At 36.2% G+C, this 19,707-nt stretch overlaps 3 protein-coding genes across 4 annotated transcripts; 1 reads left to right on the top strand and 2 right to left on the bottom strand.

Annotated features, from left to right (window-relative positions):
• Nucleotides 1-198: 198 nt before the first annotated feature.
• On the bottom strand, nucleotides 199-876 carry LOC132186141 (uncharacterized). The gene is made up of 3 exons (XM_059599968.2): nucleotides 868-876; nucleotides 367-673; nucleotides 199-264 (listed from the first exon to the last, which is right to left on the bottom strand). Exons 2-3 carry the CDS (start codon nucleotides 666-668, stop codon nucleotides 246-248), a joined length of 321 nt encoding a protein of 106 aa, XP_059455951.1. The 5' UTR covers nucleotides 669-673; nucleotides 868-876; the 3' UTR covers nucleotides 199-245.
• Nucleotides 877-2,162: 1,286 nt separating this feature from the next.
• LOC132188576 (uncharacterized) lies at nucleotides 2,163-4,394 on the bottom strand. The gene is made up of 2 exons (XM_059603073.2): nucleotides 2,498-4,394; nucleotides 2,163-2,352 (listed from the first exon to the last, which is right to left on the bottom strand). Exons 1-2 carry the CDS (start codon nucleotides 4,392-4,394, stop codon nucleotides 2,192-2,194), a joined length of 2,058 nt encoding a protein of 685 aa, XP_059459056.2. The 3' UTR covers nucleotides 2,163-2,191.
• Nucleotides 4,395-12,575: 8,181 nt separating this feature from the next.
• Nucleotides 12,576-19,181, top strand: LOC132187556 (tubulin gamma-1 chain). Of its 2 annotated transcripts, none has more exons than XM_059601903.2 (12): nucleotides 12,576-12,945; nucleotides 13,621-13,821; nucleotides 14,394-14,505; nucleotides 14,943-15,343; nucleotides 15,647-15,700; nucleotides 15,774-15,878; nucleotides 16,624-16,698; nucleotides 16,805-16,849; nucleotides 17,067-17,195; nucleotides 17,487-17,591; nucleotides 17,667-17,779; nucleotides 18,664-19,181. In XM_059601903.2, exons 1-11 carry the CDS (start codon nucleotides 12,817-12,819, stop codon nucleotides 17,733-17,735), a joined length of 1,425 nt encoding a protein of 474 aa, XP_059457886.1. In that variant the 5' UTR covers nucleotides 12,576-12,816; the 3' UTR covers nucleotides 17,736-17,779; nucleotides 18,664-19,181. The 2 variants fall into 2 exon arrangements, with proteins under 2 accessions (XP_059457886.1, XP_059457887.1); XM_059601904.2 differs by having other exon boundaries at nucleotides 17,667-17,783.
• The last annotated feature ends 526 nt before the right edge of the window (nucleotides 19,182-19,707 follow it).

The following is a 19,707-nucleotide window of genomic DNA, read 5'->3' as shown; positions in this document are numbered from 1 at the left end:
AATATAGATGCTAACTTTTCAAGCATGGAGAGATGGAAATGAATAATGCTGATGAATAATGTTGTTAACTTAAAAAAGGCAATTTAACAAGAAAAATGAAAAACAAAAGAACTTAATAGTCAATTATGAGAACACGATATGAATAGAAAAAATTATCAAGATATTAATAAGAAAAATGCAATATATTGAATTACATTTCTCTCTGTCTTGGCGATCTTCTCTTGATTCTTGGTATGCATTTTCTTTTACATTCTTCTGCCATGCCTGGTAAGAGGAAGGCATTATCAAAATCTTGATATTAAATAACAAGAAAAATGCAGCTTTCGTTGTTTATATAATCTTCGTAAAAGACGTAAAAAATTGTACCTGGAATCACGTATAGTTGTCTGCATCCTATTCCTTGGTGTTCGCCGCATGAGCTTGACTCCATTTATTTTGCTCCTTTTGCTTTGTAATCCTGATATGCAAGCTTTAGCTTCATCGTCTTCTGCACTTTTCCTTCCGATCTCCACGTAATGTAAGCCTTCTTCCTCCGATGAAGAGATTGATGAAAGAAACACGATAAGGAGGTTCAGCGCAGGCAGAAAAGACGCGTTCCAATCATCATTTACTTTCTCTTCCTGCACCATCTCAATTTCTTCATGTGTTTCCTTCGCAGGCTGTGCCATTTTTGCTATCAGCAACAACCGGAATTATGAATATGTGACGATAATGAGAAAACGTGAAAAATGCATGAAATCGTTACAATACTGTTTGGTAAAAGACGATGCAGTTCTCCATGGGAATCTGTTTGGTTGCTGAGAAAAGATGCTGAAAAGAAAATCTTGAATCATACGAATCAGGACATGAAAGATAACAGAAACTAACCTGGCGAAAACTGAATAACCAAAGCAAGTGGCTGAATTTATGACCTCTGCACGCGTAAATGTTATTCCATAAACGATTTTTTTTGTCTTGAATATTTCCTTTCTCACAGTTATGTAAACCGGTATTACTTATTCGTTTGTGTCCCATTTATCCCCCAAAGGGGAAAAAAAGAAAAGAAAAAAGAAGTAAACATTGGCTCAAAATGGGCGGAGCCCATGAAGGTTGAGAAACCTCTGTTGCAATGTAGAGAGCGTTAGTGGCCAATAAATTGCGGGTAATATTGTAGGAGACGAGAAACTAGCCGTGAGTAATTACCGTTAATTTAGTTAGATTGTTTGTTATTCATGGAAGTAGACAAACGACCCTGCATCTTTTTTATTTCTCCCACATTTTTTTCTTTGTATAAATGGATGATCATAAATTGTTCCTTATATGTAGGAGTTTAGGCCGATGCGTAGGCCCATATTTGGGAAGATAAATAATTTACGTCAATATTTTTTTTATTTCATCCTACAAATTCCATAAATTAATTAATAAATTTGTGTGAGATTCACGTAAGTCCACAAATTTAATGATTAATTTGTAAAATGAGATAAAGAATATATATATATATTCCTTGAAGATAATTTCATGGGATGTGAAGACTAGAGTATCATCTAAAATGGGCCTAAAAATTTTGATTTGAATAAGGCTCTTTGTTCCGTACGGGGTAAATTCCCTAATTCAGTTTTAGGCAAATGAGTTTGTAGTTCTGCTGTATTTGTTTATTTTGATGTTGGTTGTTGTTCCCTTTGGGGAGGGTCATTTTATTTAGGGAATTCTGAACTCTTTTTTTTTTTTTTTTTTTGACATGTCTGCACAAGAAGGGAGGAGAGGGATTCGAACTTGTGACCTCCGCTTCATTAGGCGTGATCCCAGCCGATTGAGCTACCTCTTGAGAACGGGAATTCTGAACTTGAGTAGCTGTAGTGCTGTGTTTTGTTCATCAAAGCTTAATGGAATGATTTATTCATTAAAAAAAAAAAACCTTTATACATTAAGTTGTGCTTAATTTTCTCAAACAAATAATAATACTGATGCAAGAAGTAATATACATATATATTTTTTTCCTGAGCAGTCAAAGCAAGGTATTGCTACCTCTTTTTAAAGCTATCTTTATAATCTAATCAAAAATGCCAATTGCTCGAATCAGCTGCATGAGTCTTTTCTGGCCATCCAACTCTGTTGTCTTTGTACATATTTCTGATCTAGCAATGATCCACATGTCTGAAATTAAAGAGTGAAGCTTTTGTTGAGGCAAATGATTTGGTAACATGGGAGAAGTCTAGGAGAATTCGGATTCTGAGCCATGCCCAGAAGATGTTCTCCGCATTCTTGGACTTATTCTTGGACTCACCATTGGCTGGCTTTCTGAACTCATTCTTACACTTCGCCCACAAGCCGTCAGCTGTGGAGGTCTTATGGATCTTCCTCCTTTTGCTGTTCCTGTGAAACCAAATTAACAGGAAAATGGATAATGTTAACAAATAAATATCTCAGATTCTCCAGAAAGGGAAGATGGATATGAAATGTTGGCAATTAACTGATTTTCTAAATTATTCTGGAGAAAATAATGATGCATGCACAGTACCTGCTTGTCTGTTTGCTTTTACATCAGGAGTTTTCTTTAACAATGAGGTTTTCTTGTTCGCAGTGTCGGGTGAAGAAGCTAATGACTTGCTTTCGTTTGCGGGTGAGAAGATTGGATCATCCATCATGGGCAAATTTTCATCCCCATAAGCTGAAGCTCCTCCATCACTTCCTGATTCTGAATTATCTTTTAGGCTTGCACTTGTTCTCTCCTTCTCCTCAGTTCTATAAGCAAACATCTGAAATGGGATTTGTGATAAAGGCGGTGGATCAGAACTTCCCATGAAAGGGAGCTTCCTCAAGAGCGCCGCCTCTATCTCACAGTAATCGACCAACGGCAATGGTGGGTCTGGCTGGCTGTTATAGTCAGGATTCAATGCAAGGAACCGTTTGATATAGCGAAGAATCCTACAGATGGATGGGAAGCTCAGCCGTTGATTTGGGTCAGTATGCCAACATCTCTTTGTCAAATTGGTCAAGTATTTTGGTGAATTGAATGGAAAAAGAGGCCTCTCCCCTGCTCTAATGTTCCTGCTCATCTTGTCTCCTTGAAGATGGCTATCCTCAAAAGGAACTTTCCCAGTCAAGAGTTCAAAGCAAACCATTCCAAAACTGTACACGTCTGACTTTTCTGTGTGCTTGGAATTGGCTGTACTACTTCTTGTCTGTTCTTGCTCTTCCAGAACTTCAGGGGCATGCCAGATGAATGGGAGTGTTCCATTTTGATTTGAAGAGCTTTTTTGGCTCACACGTTTAATGGAGGATAGCCCAAACCCTGAAACCTTTGCATGCATATTACCTTCTGCTGAGATGCCTTTTGCTTTGACAAGAATGTTGGAAGGATTCAAATCTCCATGGTAGATTTTCTTTGAGTGCAGATATTCCATTCCTCTTGCAATTTGAAGCATAAGATCAACTACAACAGGAAGAGAAAATGGATTCCTCTTCCTTGGGCCAGAAATCTCTTTCATGTAGCTGGAGAGGTCTTTGTTCATGAGTTCCATAAGCAAAAAACACTCTTTCTTTTCCTCCTCGGTAAACCCACAAAGAAACTGCATTATGTTTGGGTGGGAAAGAGACAACAGTCTAGAAATCTCAGGAACAAAGGATTCAATATCCCCATGAAAGTGTCTTATGACAAAGCTCTCCCCCAACCATACGATCTCCTTGTACTGGCTGCCGCTGCCAATCCGCCGCCGCACATGGTAGTCCTTAAACCCGACAAGGATTGAGGTTGGAAAGAGTTTCCCATCTATGTTTTTCGAAAGAAGATCACTGAGACACTTGTCATGCTTTGTGGAACCCAAAGTTTTCTTTTCCTGGAGCTTGTTTAGAAGAATCCATCTATCTTCCTTCCAAACAGTGTCAAATCGATTGCAAAAATCCTGGGTGATGAGGTACTGCTTCCCGAATTTCCACTGGAAAAGTTTCAAATCTTTATGTTCTTTTTTATATTTGTTCATGTTAAAGAGTCTCTTCTTTTGCATATCATCCTGATCCCACCCAGATAACTCTCCCGCATTCTCGATTGCTTCAATGACAATGGGAATGCAGGAAAGCAAGCTGTAGATGTGAAAGTCAATGCAGTCGGTGTTTTGATAAAGGGTAATGGCTTTAGCCCACCAATCCTTTGTTTCCAGGCACTGCCTGATATAGGCTTCTCCTTCTTTGAATATTTTGTGGAGTTCTCTCAAAGGCTGCTCAAGAACTTTCCATTTCACGTGCTTTTCTTCAAATATCAGGCTATGTCTCATCTCCTCTGCTATTGATTCGTATGCGAAGTTGAAGATATCAAGCAATAAACAGCACTGACGTGGGTTGATTTGGATATTGTCTCTGAAAACCATTAGAGCCTTCAAGCTCCCTACTACCTCTCCAATCTGACGAAATTGCTCCATCTCCCCTGATCGAACTACCCTGATGTCAAAGATTCAAAACATATAAAATTCCATGGTTATTCACAAAAGATAAATCCAACCCAAAAAAAAAAAAAAATAGAAGTTTGAAAATGATTCCCACCGTATTCTTAATTACCTACGAAAATCGAAAACTAGTGGGTTGTACAAGGAAAACAAAATCCCACCAGATTCTCGCAATTCAAGCAGAACTTTTAGCAAATTCAGTGTAATTAAAAAAGGAATTTGTATATCTCTCTTTCCCCGGAATATTTGACCTCTATTATGAAAATTATAATAATTAAATTAAATTCCCCGGAAAATTGTGTTAATTGTTTGTTTGTTTGAAAGTATGGTTAACTGTTGTTGCGGTGGATGATGCTGTGTTGTAGAATTACTGTTCCCGCGAGTTTCGGTGTTCTGGTTTAGAATATAGTAAAGGATCAGTTAACCGTTTTAACTAAATTTTGACAGCGTATGTCCTTGCAACTGACTACGCGTTTGGTCTTTAGTCACGAAAGAAATTGGGAAAGTGGGTGGAGTTCATCACGGATTTCAATTTTTAATACACGACATAATAAAAATTAGAAAAAAATAAAATAAAATTAATCCCAAGTTTTTTCGTAATTTCAATTTAGTTCTTGAAGTTTCAATTTCCACTATTAGTTTCTTAGATTTTACTTGTTTGCAAAAATCAAATTTTATTTTAGTTTACCGTCTAAATGATTGACAACACATCTGCCACTTAGATTGACATAACATGTCATACGTCAACATGAAGTCGCGTCACGTCTGTCTGCCACATGTACACTTCATCGTGCAAAAAAAAAAAAACTTAAGAGGTTAATAAGTTATTTGTATTTTGCTCATATTCTCTTAATTACAATCAATCATTAAATTTGTGAGGTTCACCATTGACTTATGTGAAATCTACATAAATCTACAAGTCTAATGATTGATTATAAAGACATATGGGCAAAATATGAGAAATTTATTGATCCTAGCATTTCTAAAAAAAAAAAAAAAAAAAAAAAAAAAAAACCTAAGAGGGTAGGAAATAAGGAGTGAGAATGACATGGTAAATTGTTCACCCAATAGATATGCCATGGCCATTAATTATTTGGTTAATAGGATGACAAAATGAAATAAACAAAGGAATGTTCATCCCAATAACAACATCAAAACAATCACAGCAATGCAAAAGATCCTAAAGAAGTATTGGGAATTAGTTAAATAAATAACACGGCTCATTGGATTGACCGCCATAACTGGTGATTTGAAGAGGCAAAACCAAGAAATCTGTCATCACAACACTTATTTGCTTATTGCAGCAATCGAAGAGGAAAACCACAATAAAGAAATTAGCATTAAGGCATGAAGATGGATGGTTGGATCGAATCCAGCGAAGAGAAGCACCATCCTAGTGATCAAAAAGGAACCCGGTAAAGGATCGATGTTGGGAAGGCACCAAAACAAAAACTGCAACCAAATTTGAGAATGTCCATATACAGACCAAAAGAATTAAGGTTCCAACGGCAGAGATCCGCTGCAGAAGAAGTGAGAAAATTGAAGATCTAACATGACCAATAGAAGACGTCAACTGTGGCAGTGAATGCTAGGCTAGCAATTTTAACATAACCCGACACAAAATTACTGGGTCTGAGTCATAAACGGGTCGACCCGTTATTTTGCTCTTGACGGGTCGTGTCGTGGGTGACCCGCCATACACAATTTGTATATATATATATTTTTCTTTAAACCCTTAATGGGTTTGGGTCATAATTAAACAGGTCAATTGACCCGTTTATTTTGATAAACAAGTTAATGGACTCGTTAATGACCCGTTTATAAATTGGCCCGTTTATGACCCAACTCATCACTCTCATTAAAAAAAAAACTAAACTAAACTAAACAGGTTAAGCTGGTCATGTCGGGTGACCTGCGAACTTATCGTGTCGTGTCTTTGGTGGTGCTGACTCGTTAGCTAAACGAGTTGTGTTTGGGTTTACCCTAAACGGGTCTCGAGTCATTACGGATCGTAAATAGGTCGACCCACCGACTGATTTTACCACCTCTAACGAATGCCATGAAGGCGCTTGATTGATGTGCATGCGTAGTGGTAGAATCCGTTGGTGGCGGAGGGATTGCACCAATTGGAAATTGGCTTAATGGTTGATGAAGTGTGCTGAGAATATTGTAAAGGTTAACTCCTTTTACTCTCTGTTGTCAGTTTCTGAGCTCTTCTTCCATTTCTTCATAAGTTTCTGTTGAGTACCTAGTTGACCTCGATCTACTTGTATCCTTGATATATTTTGCTTGGGATAATTGCTAATTTACACATAGTTTTATTTCGGAACTTGAATTAAAGAAACTCATTGGTTATATTTTCTTATAATATTAATTCCTAATAGTTGCTATTTTGTTTTTGCTTTTGCTTCTTTAATGTGTATTCTAGATCGATCAATGGCTTCAATTTCATGCTGTGTGAAAATGGTTTCTTCTTCATTTCCTATAGTTGTGAGTGATGCAGCATTAATGGTGTCCGTGAAGAGATTTTGTCAGGCTTGACGTGGCCCACAGAGGTTGACAAGTGCATGCATGGCATGTGGCAATGGTATGGTGGTACTGGTGATGTAGCGCCCACAATTACAAAGGGTTGTGGAAATGATGGCGCTGTGTGTTAAGGTTGGATAGGTCACATGGGATTGTCGTTGGCGTAAAAGTTTGAGGTTGCATCGCTACTCGAGTGGTTTTATTAGAATTGTTTGAAATAATGTCAAATTTGAATCAACTCTGGCGCTAATGGTAGAAGTTAAGTTCTTCTTAGTCTAGAAATTTTTACCAGAATTTTTTACCCGAATTTTCTTAAGTTATTCTTAGTATCTTCTAAAATTTTTTACCCGAATTTTAGAAAATTCAGGAAAGGAAATCAAGGGATGCTAAGTCCAGATATGGTGGGCAGGTGAGCCTTGCATCCCTTGCTGTTCCAGCTTGGGGTTGCTTGGCACACCCGATCCCTACAATCTCTCAATTTTTGCTCTAATTCCAAAAAATTTGGGAAGGAAATTCTATAGGAATTGCTGTACTATATCATTGTAAAAGTTTGAGGTTGCTTCGCTACTCGAGTGGTTTTATTAGAATTGTTTGAAATGATGTCAAATTTGAATCTACTCTGGCGTTAATGGTGGAAGTTAAGTTCTTAGTATCTTCTAGAATTTTTTACCTGAATTTTCTTAAGTTATTCTTAGTATCTTCTAGAATTTTTTACTCGAATTTTAGAAAATTCAGGAAAGGGAATCAAGGGATGCTAAGTCCAGATGTTGCGGGCAAGTGAGCCTGGCATCCCTTGCTGTTCCGGCTTGGGGTTGCTTGGCACACCCGAGCCCTACAATCTCGATCTCAATTTTTGCTTGAATTCCAAAAAATTTGGGAAGGGAATTCTATACGAATTCCTGTACTATATTCATGCCAAAATGAACGGTTAGGTAGCTATGCCTCGTAGGCTTTTTGTTATAAGCTTCTTTATTTTGAGTAGAGAAATGTTATACTTACTCTCATTTTTTTTTTATATAATTTTTTCACACATATATGTGATTTTTATAATTACTATTAAATCAAAATTTAATAAAGATTCATCTCATATCTAATTATCACATATGAATATGAAAAAATTGTGTAAAAAAAAAAAAAAGAAAGAATAATTGTAACATTATTAAAGTATTTAAATAACCTAAAGGAATAGAACACTCTCTTATCCAGGAAATAGATTGAAATACATCAAAAGTAGACAGGAACCGATGAACCCCTCTCCCCATCCCTCCCTTTCTCCCCACACCAACCCCCACCCCCCTCACACACACACACACACACGAAAAAAAGGTAAGTTAAAAAAAAAAAAAAAAAAAAAAAAAAAAAGAAGAAGAAGAAGAAGAGATAGGAATCTTGCACAGGATTTTGTGTGGGTCTCTGACATCTAATGCCGGTTCGTTCCACCAACGACCGACAGTTGGCCCTGTAAGTGAAGGCACCATATGTGGTCTGTATCTCTTTTGGGTTCTGCAATTTATTCTTCATCACTAGTAATGGTTGGTTGAAGATATCTTAATAATGGAGATGACTATTTGAATGCTCTCTTAGCGATGGATCATGGATCATTGCCATGTCTGATACTCCACATAGTGAATGTGTGGACAGGATTACTGCATCTGCTTGAAGTACAAGTACCGGTGATTGCATTTGATACACACAGCGACTCTAATGGTTACCTAAATTGAAGGTTTCCCTACTAATTAATAAGAAAATGACTAAAGGGTCCCCTTCATATCTTCAGCTCCCAATATTGCAGAGAGAATGAGCTTGATAGTAGATCGTTGGAGGGTAGTTAGGTTGACGATATTTTCGAAGGGTGGTAGGGGAAGTTATTATGCTAAATTATTATTGTTGGAGAGACTTGTGTTCATAATTTCTCTTGGAAATCAACTACTAACATAACTGTCAATAATAAATTGCAATACTGAATGCCTTCCTCGACTATGCTCGGTTGGCCGGGGAATATTCCTCCACGGTCCACCCCACACCAAATAATCGATACTATAAACGTGTCACCAATTTGACATAACTCAGCAGTGCACAACATAGTTGCCCTAGAGATCTCATCAAAGTCTTCAAAGAGATATCAGGAAGAAAGATTTAAAGCATTGAGAAAGATATAGGTGGAGGGGGGCAATGGAATCGGTGACTAGGCCTTCTCCGAACGGGCAGCACGGAAGGGAGTGGCCCGGCCACTTCCAGATGCCGCTGCACTACCCACGGTACACCAAAGCCGACTACGAGGCCATGCCGGAGTGGAAGCTCGACTGTTTGCTCAAACAGTATGGCCTACCAATCATGGGGGATGTTGACCAGAAGAGAAAGTTTGCAATGGGATCCTTTCTTTGGCAAAAATTATGAATTATTTTGTCATATATATTATGTAGCTTTCAATTTGATCCTTTGTTTTAATGTCATGTATTACATTACCAAAAGTCGAAATTCTAAGGACTTGTAGCAAAAGCATTCATGAAAATAGCATTTCGTTCCATCTCTAAAACCCTATGAAAGCATATACTAAAATTCACTAAATCATATTTTATGAAATATAAAAATAAAATTAAAAAAAAAAAAGAAAAAAGAAAAATTGAGAACATCGATTTTATTTTGTTTTATTTTGTTTTATATATATATATATATATATATTGCATATTTTTTCATTTATTTATTTTTTATTTGGTTATGAGATCAAAGTCTATTCGAATCAGAGCGGAAAGAATATTCTAGTTTTTTTGTTTCTTTTTTAAGCAACATTTTGTTGAAAATCGAATCTTCTCTAACTAATAAATTGAAAGGACAACAATTTTTTTAAAAAATAACATGTGTATTTTGAACTTGAGAAGCACGTAATATGTGCTTTTTCAATAACTTGAAAGACACATGTAACTTTTAGAGAACGGATTCTACTTTTAAGGAAAGTTGAGTCCAAATTAAAATAAGCGTAATTGGACCACTTGCACCATGGTGGTCTTTTTCCCCCTATAAATAGGGCACCAAATTGCGGAAACCAAGCATAGAGTTGCTCAACAAACTTTTGGGACTATAAAAGAGAGGGGAGAAAAGAAACAAAGAAAGAAAGAAAGCAGTGAGAAAAAAAAAAAGGAGTGGAGAATTAATATGGAGTCAATAAACAGGGCTTCTCCGAGCGTAGGCGGCGGGAGTGAGGGGAGGGAGCGGTGCGGGCAGTTTCAGATGCCACTGCACTATCCCAGGTACAACAAAAGCGACTACGAGACCATGCCCGAGTGGAAGCTCGATTGTTTGCTTAAAGAGTATGGGCTGCCCATCACTGGGGATGTTGAAGCAAAGAGAAAGTTTGCCATGGGAGCCTTCCTCTGGCCATATTGAATTTCATCATATTTCTTTCTTGTCTAATATCATAGATTCTATTTTAAGGCAATTACCCAACTCATCATCATCATGCTTCATGTGAAAGTTTGCTTTCTTAGGTGTATTTTTCTCTCTTTTTTTGGTGATTTCCGTGATCTGGGTATGGTTTAGCCACTTGAATGCTGTTAACTAGTTATGTATGAAAAAAGAGATAAATAAATATAAAGAATTACTATTCTTCTTCTTCTTCTTCTTTTTCTCCTTTTCTTTTCTCGTTAAATCAGCTCCCAGGATACAAATATACCTTTTATTTTGGACTTGTGTGCATTTCTATGAATGTAGGTTTCTATGAATATTAGCACTAATCATTATTATTATTATTATTATTAAAAGCAGGTAAGAAATATGACAATTTTATAAAATGAGTTAAAAAAAATAATTCCTTGATGAGACCAAGAAGCGCCTAAAATTTTATTCCTAACAATTGAAACAAAATTGGAAGGATTTGGATCCACTGAAATTCATAAGAAAATTTCAGTGTCTAGAATTTCAGATCTAGGCCGTCTACTTTTTATCCAAAGGTTATTATTTTGCCACGTGTCTTTCTACTAATAAAATAATAAATATTTATTATTTTAGTAGTAGTGAAACACGTGGTAGAACAATGATAATTGAATAGAAAATGGACAGCCTAAGTTCGAAATTCACACATACACACACACATATATATATATATATATATATATATATATATATATATATATAGGTTTTTAGTTGAGCTGCAACATTCTGTCATTATGAGGTGGGCTTGGGGAAAGAGAGGGTGGAGTTCTGGAGTGAAGGTCATTTTCAGTTCAAATGAATTTGGAGAAAATTCAATTAGTTGTAGTGGAGGAATATTTTTATTTTTTAACTTTTCGAGATGACAAAAATATTCATCTACTATAACTAATAAAATATTCTCCAGTTCAAATTAAATAAAAAAAAAATCATAATTCAAATTTTTGATAGAATTCACGAATTTTATTATTCAACATAAATTTAATTAAATAAGTTGATTATAAATACCTCGATACGATATGAATTTAACACATTAACACGAATTACTGCGGCTACCCGGCACATCTTTAGGTTCTATTCCAAGAGGGAGTGGAATTGTCTCATCTCAAGTGACATCACAGAAGAGCAAATGTTTTGAAGCTGCAATCCTTCCACCACGAAATTTGCTGGTATTTGGCATCACTTTGTTGGGCATGGGTGGATTAGGTAGAATTCTGGAATAATCTCGTTGGCCACTAAAACTTTTTTACCGAGTCAATTTCAATTGCAATGACATTCTGAAATCATACCATGCATGTGGTCAGAAATTTCACTTGGCTATGACACCTTTTTCATTCTTCCTTCAATTACAACTTGCAATGTGTTCAAGCACTATATCACTTACGTTAACGGTTAGAAATACCAAATCAAATCGGTTGCACCCACGTGGCCAATTCATGTGACTCCCTAAGTCAAGTATGATATTTATGACTTTATTTGCGATGTTACTTTTACAAGAGACCCTTTTCAACCCAACTTTTTTCTAGTCTTTTCTATTTACTATTCCTGATTTATGCATTATGAGGGCGGCTTCTAAACTTTGGATAGAATTTCAAATTGTAGATTGGGATGAACCTATAATTTAATATTATATCAGAACAATAGTATAAGTTGGGCGTTACTCATTGATTGATTGATGATGAATTTGAATCGACACATGAAGAGACTATTCAAATATTAATTTAATAAATTAACATTAAATATTTAAAAATGGGAAATTTTGAAAAAGGGTTTACATTAGAACGAGTTAAACTTTATAGCGGTAGTATTTGGGGGAGAGAAAACTGGATTTCACAATTGTGATATGATATCACTGTTATTATATGCCAAAAGAATAGCTATGCATAAAAAAATATAAAATTCTTAATAATTTTTTATTTTTCAATAATGAAATTTTAGTTTTACTATATATCTAACATGTTTATTCAAATACAAGAAAGAAAAGAACAATATATATTTTTTTTTTGGGAGTCGTAGAAAAGAACAAAGAAAAAAAAAAGGCGTAATTTTAACAAGCCCAACTTAACCAACGCACTCTGACAGGCCCAGTTCTCTCACTGTTTGGGAGCCCAAAAAGGCCCACCTTAACCTAAACATGCCGCGCGGTATAGCCGCTCCCTGCTCACCATAATAAGCCGGCACAAACACTACCTACCGAGTGTAGTCTCTACTTTTCAGTTTTCACAGTGCCACCCAAAAACAGAAATATCTCCGTGGATTAATATTCACTTCCCTACATTTCCTCCTAATTTCCCTCTCATTTCCTCTCCTTTCAAAAATCTCCCCGCGCCAGAGCGAAACAACGGAAGAGGAAGAGAATCCCCACTTCTGTTTTTTTTTCCTTTCCCTTTTCCTTTCCGATCTGAAACCCTAGTCAGTTGCCCGAGAGAGAGGAAAAGAAAAGAAAATGCCGAGGGAGATCATCACGCTCCAGGTCGGACAATGCGGGAACCAGATCGGCATGGAGTTCTGGAAGCAGCTCTGCCTGGAGCATGGGATCAGCAAGGATGGCATTCTCGAAGATTTCGCTACTCAGGTCCTTAACTTTCTCTTCATTATACGCCTATTTGTGTCTGTATGCGAAATGGTACTAGTACACGTATATACGCATGTCGCTAATTGGCTTCTGAGAGAATTGGTCAGGAGTGTAAGGAATTCTAATTTAAAGTAACCCAAACTTTTGCCCTGATCTTCATTTTTTTTTATGTCGCCTAATCAAACTAGACCAAATTCTCGCTAGGTCGCCGAAACTGTGTATGATGAGTCTACGTATGTGTTTTAAGTAAGAGTTTATGTACATGAGAATGTATTTATTGTGAAGGGAGAGTGGAAATGCAATTCAAAATCGCCTAAAGTAGGCGGAGTAGGCTTGTTAGGATTAGCTGAGGAATAATTTTGCTTTATTGCGCTAATAAACGGAAGCCTACTTTGATATTCTGTTTTTTTTCCTATATATTTATTTTAGAATAATAAACAGGGACGGATTGTTTACTTGGATGGGTTAGTTTTGTTGGGCACATTATCTGTGTTTGGTTGCCATGGAAAAATTGAGGATGAGATGAGGATTTTATTTCCAGTCCACTTTAAAATAAACCGAGCATCTGTTTTAGGTTCTGATGGGAGGTAATTTGGCATACTTGGATGCCGAATAATGTAAATTATGGTTCATTTTTATCTTGAACATAGGATTTTAAAGTTTGAAATGCTGCAGGGAGGTGACAGGAAAGATGTTTTTTTCTATCAAGCTGATGATCAGCACTACATTCCACGAGCTTTGCTGATTGACCTGGAGCCCAGAGTGATTAACGGCATCCAAAATAGTGAATACCGAAATCTCTACAACCACGAGAACATCTTTGTTTCAGATCACGGAGGAGGTGCAGGAAATAATTGGGCCAGTGGTTACCATCAGGTTTGTTGCTTGGTTTTCCTAGTAGGTTTTAATACAGTCTTCTTAGACACTGGGCCAATGCTTCAAGGGTTCTTTGTATACTCGATGCTCTACGCTTAGGTGTTTGGTATACTTGCAATTTAATGCATTTTCTTCTTGAATTTGTAATATCTATGCTTCAAAATTCAGCTTTATGATAGTTTCATGTAAATGGGCTGAAGTTCTTGCGGTGTTGGAAGAAAAACATTGTGCTTTGTGAAGGTTTGTGAAGCTGAGAAAAGCGGCCAATGTGTCCACTAATAAAATACATGGTTGTCAGTCAAACGTTTCTACTACACTACAATTTCTTTGATGTTAAAGTTTGTTGTTTCACATATTCATACTTCCAATTTAAGCTTTAATGGTGAGAATATCTGTTATGTCACCCATGCATCAACCATTTGCAGAATCATTTTCTGTTGGAGTTTGCAAAAAAGATCATGATGTGCAATTCCATTTATATAGGCTTAAAAACTTTCAGGGTTTGCCTGCATGTTTAGGGCATATTTGATCTGCTTTTCATATCATTCATACAATCGTTAATTTCTGATCAGGGGAAGGGTGTTGAAGAGGATATAATGGACATGATTGATAGAGAAGCAGATGGCAGTGACAGTCTTGAGGGTTTTGTTTTATGCCACTCTATCGCTGGAGGAACAGGCTCAGGTTCTGTACTTCTCTGTCTTTACCATTTCTATATCAATGAAGGTTTAAAGATATTTTGTGCGTTTGGTGACAACACTTTCTTTTTACAGCATTGTTGACTAATTTAAGTAAAATCTGACATTTATTCTTTGGCATTGGTTGCTAAAGATTAGATTCATAATTTCAAATTTGGAGAATGAACTTAACTGCTAGTTGTTTGTGTTGAAGTTGAACTGAATTCAGACTGCTCTTAGCATCTTAAAGATGAATAGAAAATGAAATTACTTACAACCTTGACCATCATTATGGTCATCAAGTTAAAATTTTGTCTCAATGATGGGGATCTTTTACTTACCTTCATGTTTTGTAGTATTTGCATGATGGCATGTGCATGACTGCTTAAAGTGCTTCCTTGCTTGTGTACTTGTTGAGTAGTGCTCTCACTTAAAATAATGCAGGTATGGGCTCATATTTGTTGGAAACTCTAAATGATCGCTACAGCAAAAAACTGGTTCAGACATATAGTGTATTTCCTAATCAGATGGAGACAAGTGACGTGGTGGTCCAGCCCTACAACTCGCTTTTAACGCTCAAGCGATTGACATTAAATGCTGACTGTGTTGTTGTTCTGGATAACACTGCATTGAATAGAATTGCTGTGGAACGTCTACATCTATCAAATCCTACCTTTGCTCAGACTAATTCTTTGGTTTCCACTGTAATGTCTGCCAGCACAACCACTCTGCGATATCCAGGGTACATGAACAATGACTTGGTTGGCCTTCTTGCTTCTTTAATTCCAACCCCAAGATGCCATTTTCTAATGACAGGATATACGCCACTCACAGTGGAGCGGCAGGTAAGATTCAGATATGCCTGCTATTTATTTTGTATCATCTCTGTAGAAAATTATGTTATGGATTATTAGCCATTCTGTAAAAAAAATAAAAAAAAACATGGTTAGTTAAAAAATTCTATTTAAACATTTGACATCATTAAAGTTGAGCAAGCCAGCAATCTACTATGTACTTGATCTTGTTCTCTTCCTCTCATTTTGATAGTTTTACTGTCTCATAATGCAGCATAATTTTGCATTAGGCGGGTTATGCTTATAAAGAAATACTTCCACTGTGTATAATGCAAATATATCTTTTCTTGGCAGGCTAATGTGATTCGTAAAACCACTGTACTTGATGTTATGAGAAGACTTCTGCAGGCAAGATTCTTTGCTTTTAACTTTTCCATCCATGCATGGTTTAGCACTCCATTGACATAGATATTTTTTGCAGACAAAGAATATCATGGTTTCCTCATATGCTCGAACAAAAGAGGCTAGTCAAGCAAAGTATATATCAATATTGAATATCATTCAAGGGGAAGTGGACCCTACTCAGGTAATGTTCACAGCAACTTCAGATTTTTTTTTTTTTCTGTGAGAATATTTCCCTACAACAATTAAGATGAAGCAGTAACTGAGTAGGGAGAAGCTGGCTATATGTTTTTATTGGATGGATTATACTTAGATTCATTTTCATTATAATTTTTGGCCATAAAAAAATGTTAAATTGATGTATGATAGATTATAGTTAATGTGTCTGCAAGGGTAGATATCTTTTAGGGGGCCATATACTGTACTCTAGGTTCTCTTTATTCACTATTATGTGCTTACTGCTTTTCCTCCTATTGTAAAGTTTGTATAAATGTTAGGTTTAGACTTAAGATCCAACCCTTTCATACCAATTTAGTTGGATCTAGCCTTTCTATGCTAAATCAATGTTTTTAGCACATAAAATAACAAAACTAATATGGTAGTGTTCTACTAATTAAATAACTTTTTCTTCTACTAGATAAATTCTGTTTTACAGGGTTACTCAAGAAAGTAAAAGTAATTTCATGGTTTTACAAAAAAAAAAAAAAAGTTGGGGGGGGGGGGGGGGGGGGCTAGGGGAGAATTCCATTTGCCTGTCATTTGATCAATTTAAAGATCATTGCTTAGTACTTATATTGCGTAATATTCATTCAAATATGTGGTGTTCTTGGGAATAAATACAGTGGTAAGTTATCATGTTTCTCTAAATGGCACTTTTTGGGAAGTTTTCAATGCTGCTGAATCTTGATGTTTGCCTTCTCTGTGATCAGGTTCATGAAAGTTTGCAGAGGATACGTGAAAGAAAGCTTGTTAACTTTATCGAATGGGGCCCTGCAAGCATTCAGGTTTCTTTCCTGAGTACAAACAATTACTTCTGACATTCAGTCCAATCTTTTGAACTTTATCATCTGGAATTATACGATCCTTTATCTCTCTCTTTTTTGTTTGTAGGTTGCTCTGTCTAGAAAGTCTCCATATGTTCAAACTGCTCATAGGGTAAACTCCATTTCTTGTCTTTCAATTTTTGTTTTATTTTGTGTTGATAATTTATTCTTAAAATTTTTCAGGAATATACAATTTCTTAAACTTGAAATTTTATTAATGAACCGTTTTGGGCATGGGCTTCCACCCCCCCCCCCCCCCCCCCCCCCCCCACACACCCACTTTTTTTAATGAGCAAATGTGCATTAAAGGTGTGTTTTGCATTTCATAGGTCAGCGGTCTTATGCTAGCAAGCCATACAAGTATCCGGCACCTTTTCAGCAAGTGTTTAAGTCAGTATGAGAAGTTGAGAAAGAAGCAAGCGTTTCTTGACAACTACCGAAAGTTCCCAATGTTTGCCGTGAGTTGCCATTGTTATAACTTTGTACCATTTCAGATCTAATTTGTAAAGTCACGATTTATAAGTTTTATGGGAAAATATTACTCTACTTCATTGATAAATTATATTCACGTTTTCCAATGAACTACCTAAAATAGTGAAGCAGCAGGATATTACCTGTCACCATAAGACCTTCGTAGCTAGAAAGTAATATTGGTGATAGATACGTAACTGCTTTGGGCATGTGCCAGCTTTATTGAGTTCTGGTGTTATATGTGGATCTTATTTCAATTTAATTTAAAACTGTTACAGGACAATGACCTTTCAGAATTTGACGAATCAAGAGATATAATTGAGAGTTTGGTTGACGAATACAAGGCCTGTGAGTCCCCAGATTACATTAAATGGGGAATGGAGGTAGATTCCTGCTAGCTCAACTCCTCCTTTAGTTCATTTTGCATTTTCCTGATGATTGTTTTTTTCTTTTGGCAGGATCCAGACCAAGTTCTAACAGGAGAAGGAAATGCCAGTGGAACAGTGGATCCAAAATTAGCAGTGTGAACACATCAAGCTGTCTTCTAGAGTTCCTAATTTCTGGGGTTTTTGTAGGTACCTTTCCCTCTAGTCACATTCAATCATGACACTGATTCCAAGACATGATTTAACCCCAAACTAGAACATCCATACACCAGTTCGTTTTTGAAATGCTAGTTCCCTCTTAAATAAGCCTCAATGCAGATCTCTTCACCGTCATTCCAAGAAGTTCTGTTTTCTGCTCTTTGGATCTTGCCATTTTGCATGTCTAATTTTCTTCATTTTTTTTTTTTTTTTCTTCTTGAGATTGATTTACTTATCAAAAAAAATTCTTATTCTTTCCTTAATATTGAACTGCTACTCAAGATGCTAGCTATGCAAACAATTCAGCTAATATTCCCTTTCTAGTGGAAACTGGCAATAATTTGATGGAAACAAGTTAGCAGAAACTGACATTGTATTCTTGCAGATAGAGTTTTCATAATTACTTTTTTGCCTTCTAAGTTAGACTGCACTGTCATCTATGGAATACAATTTTTTCAATGGTGATGCAACACTCTTTAGTGATATGGTGCTTGTTCTTTTCTTTTTTCTTTTTTGAATTATGATTTCTTTTTGAATATCAATAACATAATTATACCAAGATATGGTGGCTAGCATTCTCCACCAGTGTATAGACACAAAGACGAAGCAGCTGCCTTTTTCTGGGATGTTTGAATAAATTTTAATTGTTGGAGCTCCTGTTCCCCATGCTAGGGTGTGGAGTTTGGCCTAGCCACAAAAGAGAAGAAAAATCTGAACTTTTTTAATTCATTATTCATCTTTAGTAGTAATTATTTTTGGCCCTTTGATGCCAGCACTGTTCTATTTGTCCATGGTTACATTTGTGTAGATATTTGTCTATTTTACTTCTTGGAGTCTGAAAGGTGACTGGGTTTTCTTTAATTTAATGCAGGTTTTAGTGGCGTGACTGAAGAACGTGGGGAGAGATTGTTAAGTTGAATACTTGTATATTAACCTCTTCCTACTTTCTGTAGGATCTAATGATTTGTATTGCCATGATTTCTTGGGTGCCATTTTGTCTATTATTCAACTTGTCATTTAAATCCGAGATTACAGAATCTCACTGTATTGAGTCTGCCAGACTAATTATGTTGGTCCATGCTCCTGGAATCAAGGGATTTACCAGATTTCTGGCCTCAATCTTCTAGGCGTTAGGTAGATGCTTTGCTTTCTTTGGGTAGAAAGTATACGCAGTATTGGAGTTTTGAAGAAAATACTGTGTTGCTACGGGCCCATGTGGGAGACCTAGTTTCTTCAGCGTGGCTTGTTGTGTGGTGGCTCTTCATGATTGGATTGGAGATATTAATTAAATATATGTTAGCTATAAAATTATTTATATAAACCATACCTTCTGTTTCAAACACAGGCTATTTTGCCTACTTTTAGATTATAAAGGTGTGGTTTTTTTAATCTTTTTCTGTGCTAAAGTTCGTCTGTCTAATGTAGCCAAAAAGCCTTCCAACTGCTATATTAGAAAATGAAGACGTAAAAAGATGTCAAGCTGGCTTCTTTTCTTCTTTTTTTCCTTCATTGTTTTTTTCCCGTTGTTTGAATTTGAACTTTCAATTCCGCCAATTCAAATTCACCATATATTGATTGAGGATGCCAAGGCTCAAGGGAAAAAGAACTTTGCAAGGTGAACGAAAATGACGTTCCAAATTGACAGTTCTTTTATCTGTATAGTTCCAGGAATCACGTATTTCGATATGGTTGGCAATGAACACTTTCGTCAGTTTCAACGGCGATGCTTAAGGTTACGTTGTCCAATGAGGTGGACCAGGATTTACAACAATTTTCTAAAAAATTATGATTTACTACAATTTTTTTTTAAAAAAAAAAAATTATAAATTCTCAAATTATGTGAGTTAACATGATTTCTTTCTTGCATCCTAGTGAAAGATGCTACACATTAAAAATGTGATATGTGATTAACGAG

This window comes from Corylus avellana, chromosome 6 (assembly GCF_965113065.1).
Source record: "Corylus avellana chromosome 6, dhCorAvel1.hap1.2, whole genome shotgun sequence".
Taxonomy (NCBI): domain Eukaryota; kingdom Viridiplantae; phylum Streptophyta; class Magnoliopsida; order Fagales; family Betulaceae; genus Corylus; species Corylus avellana.
Note: the sequence above shows the minus strand (reverse complement) of the source record. Positions and strands in the feature narration are given on the sequence as shown.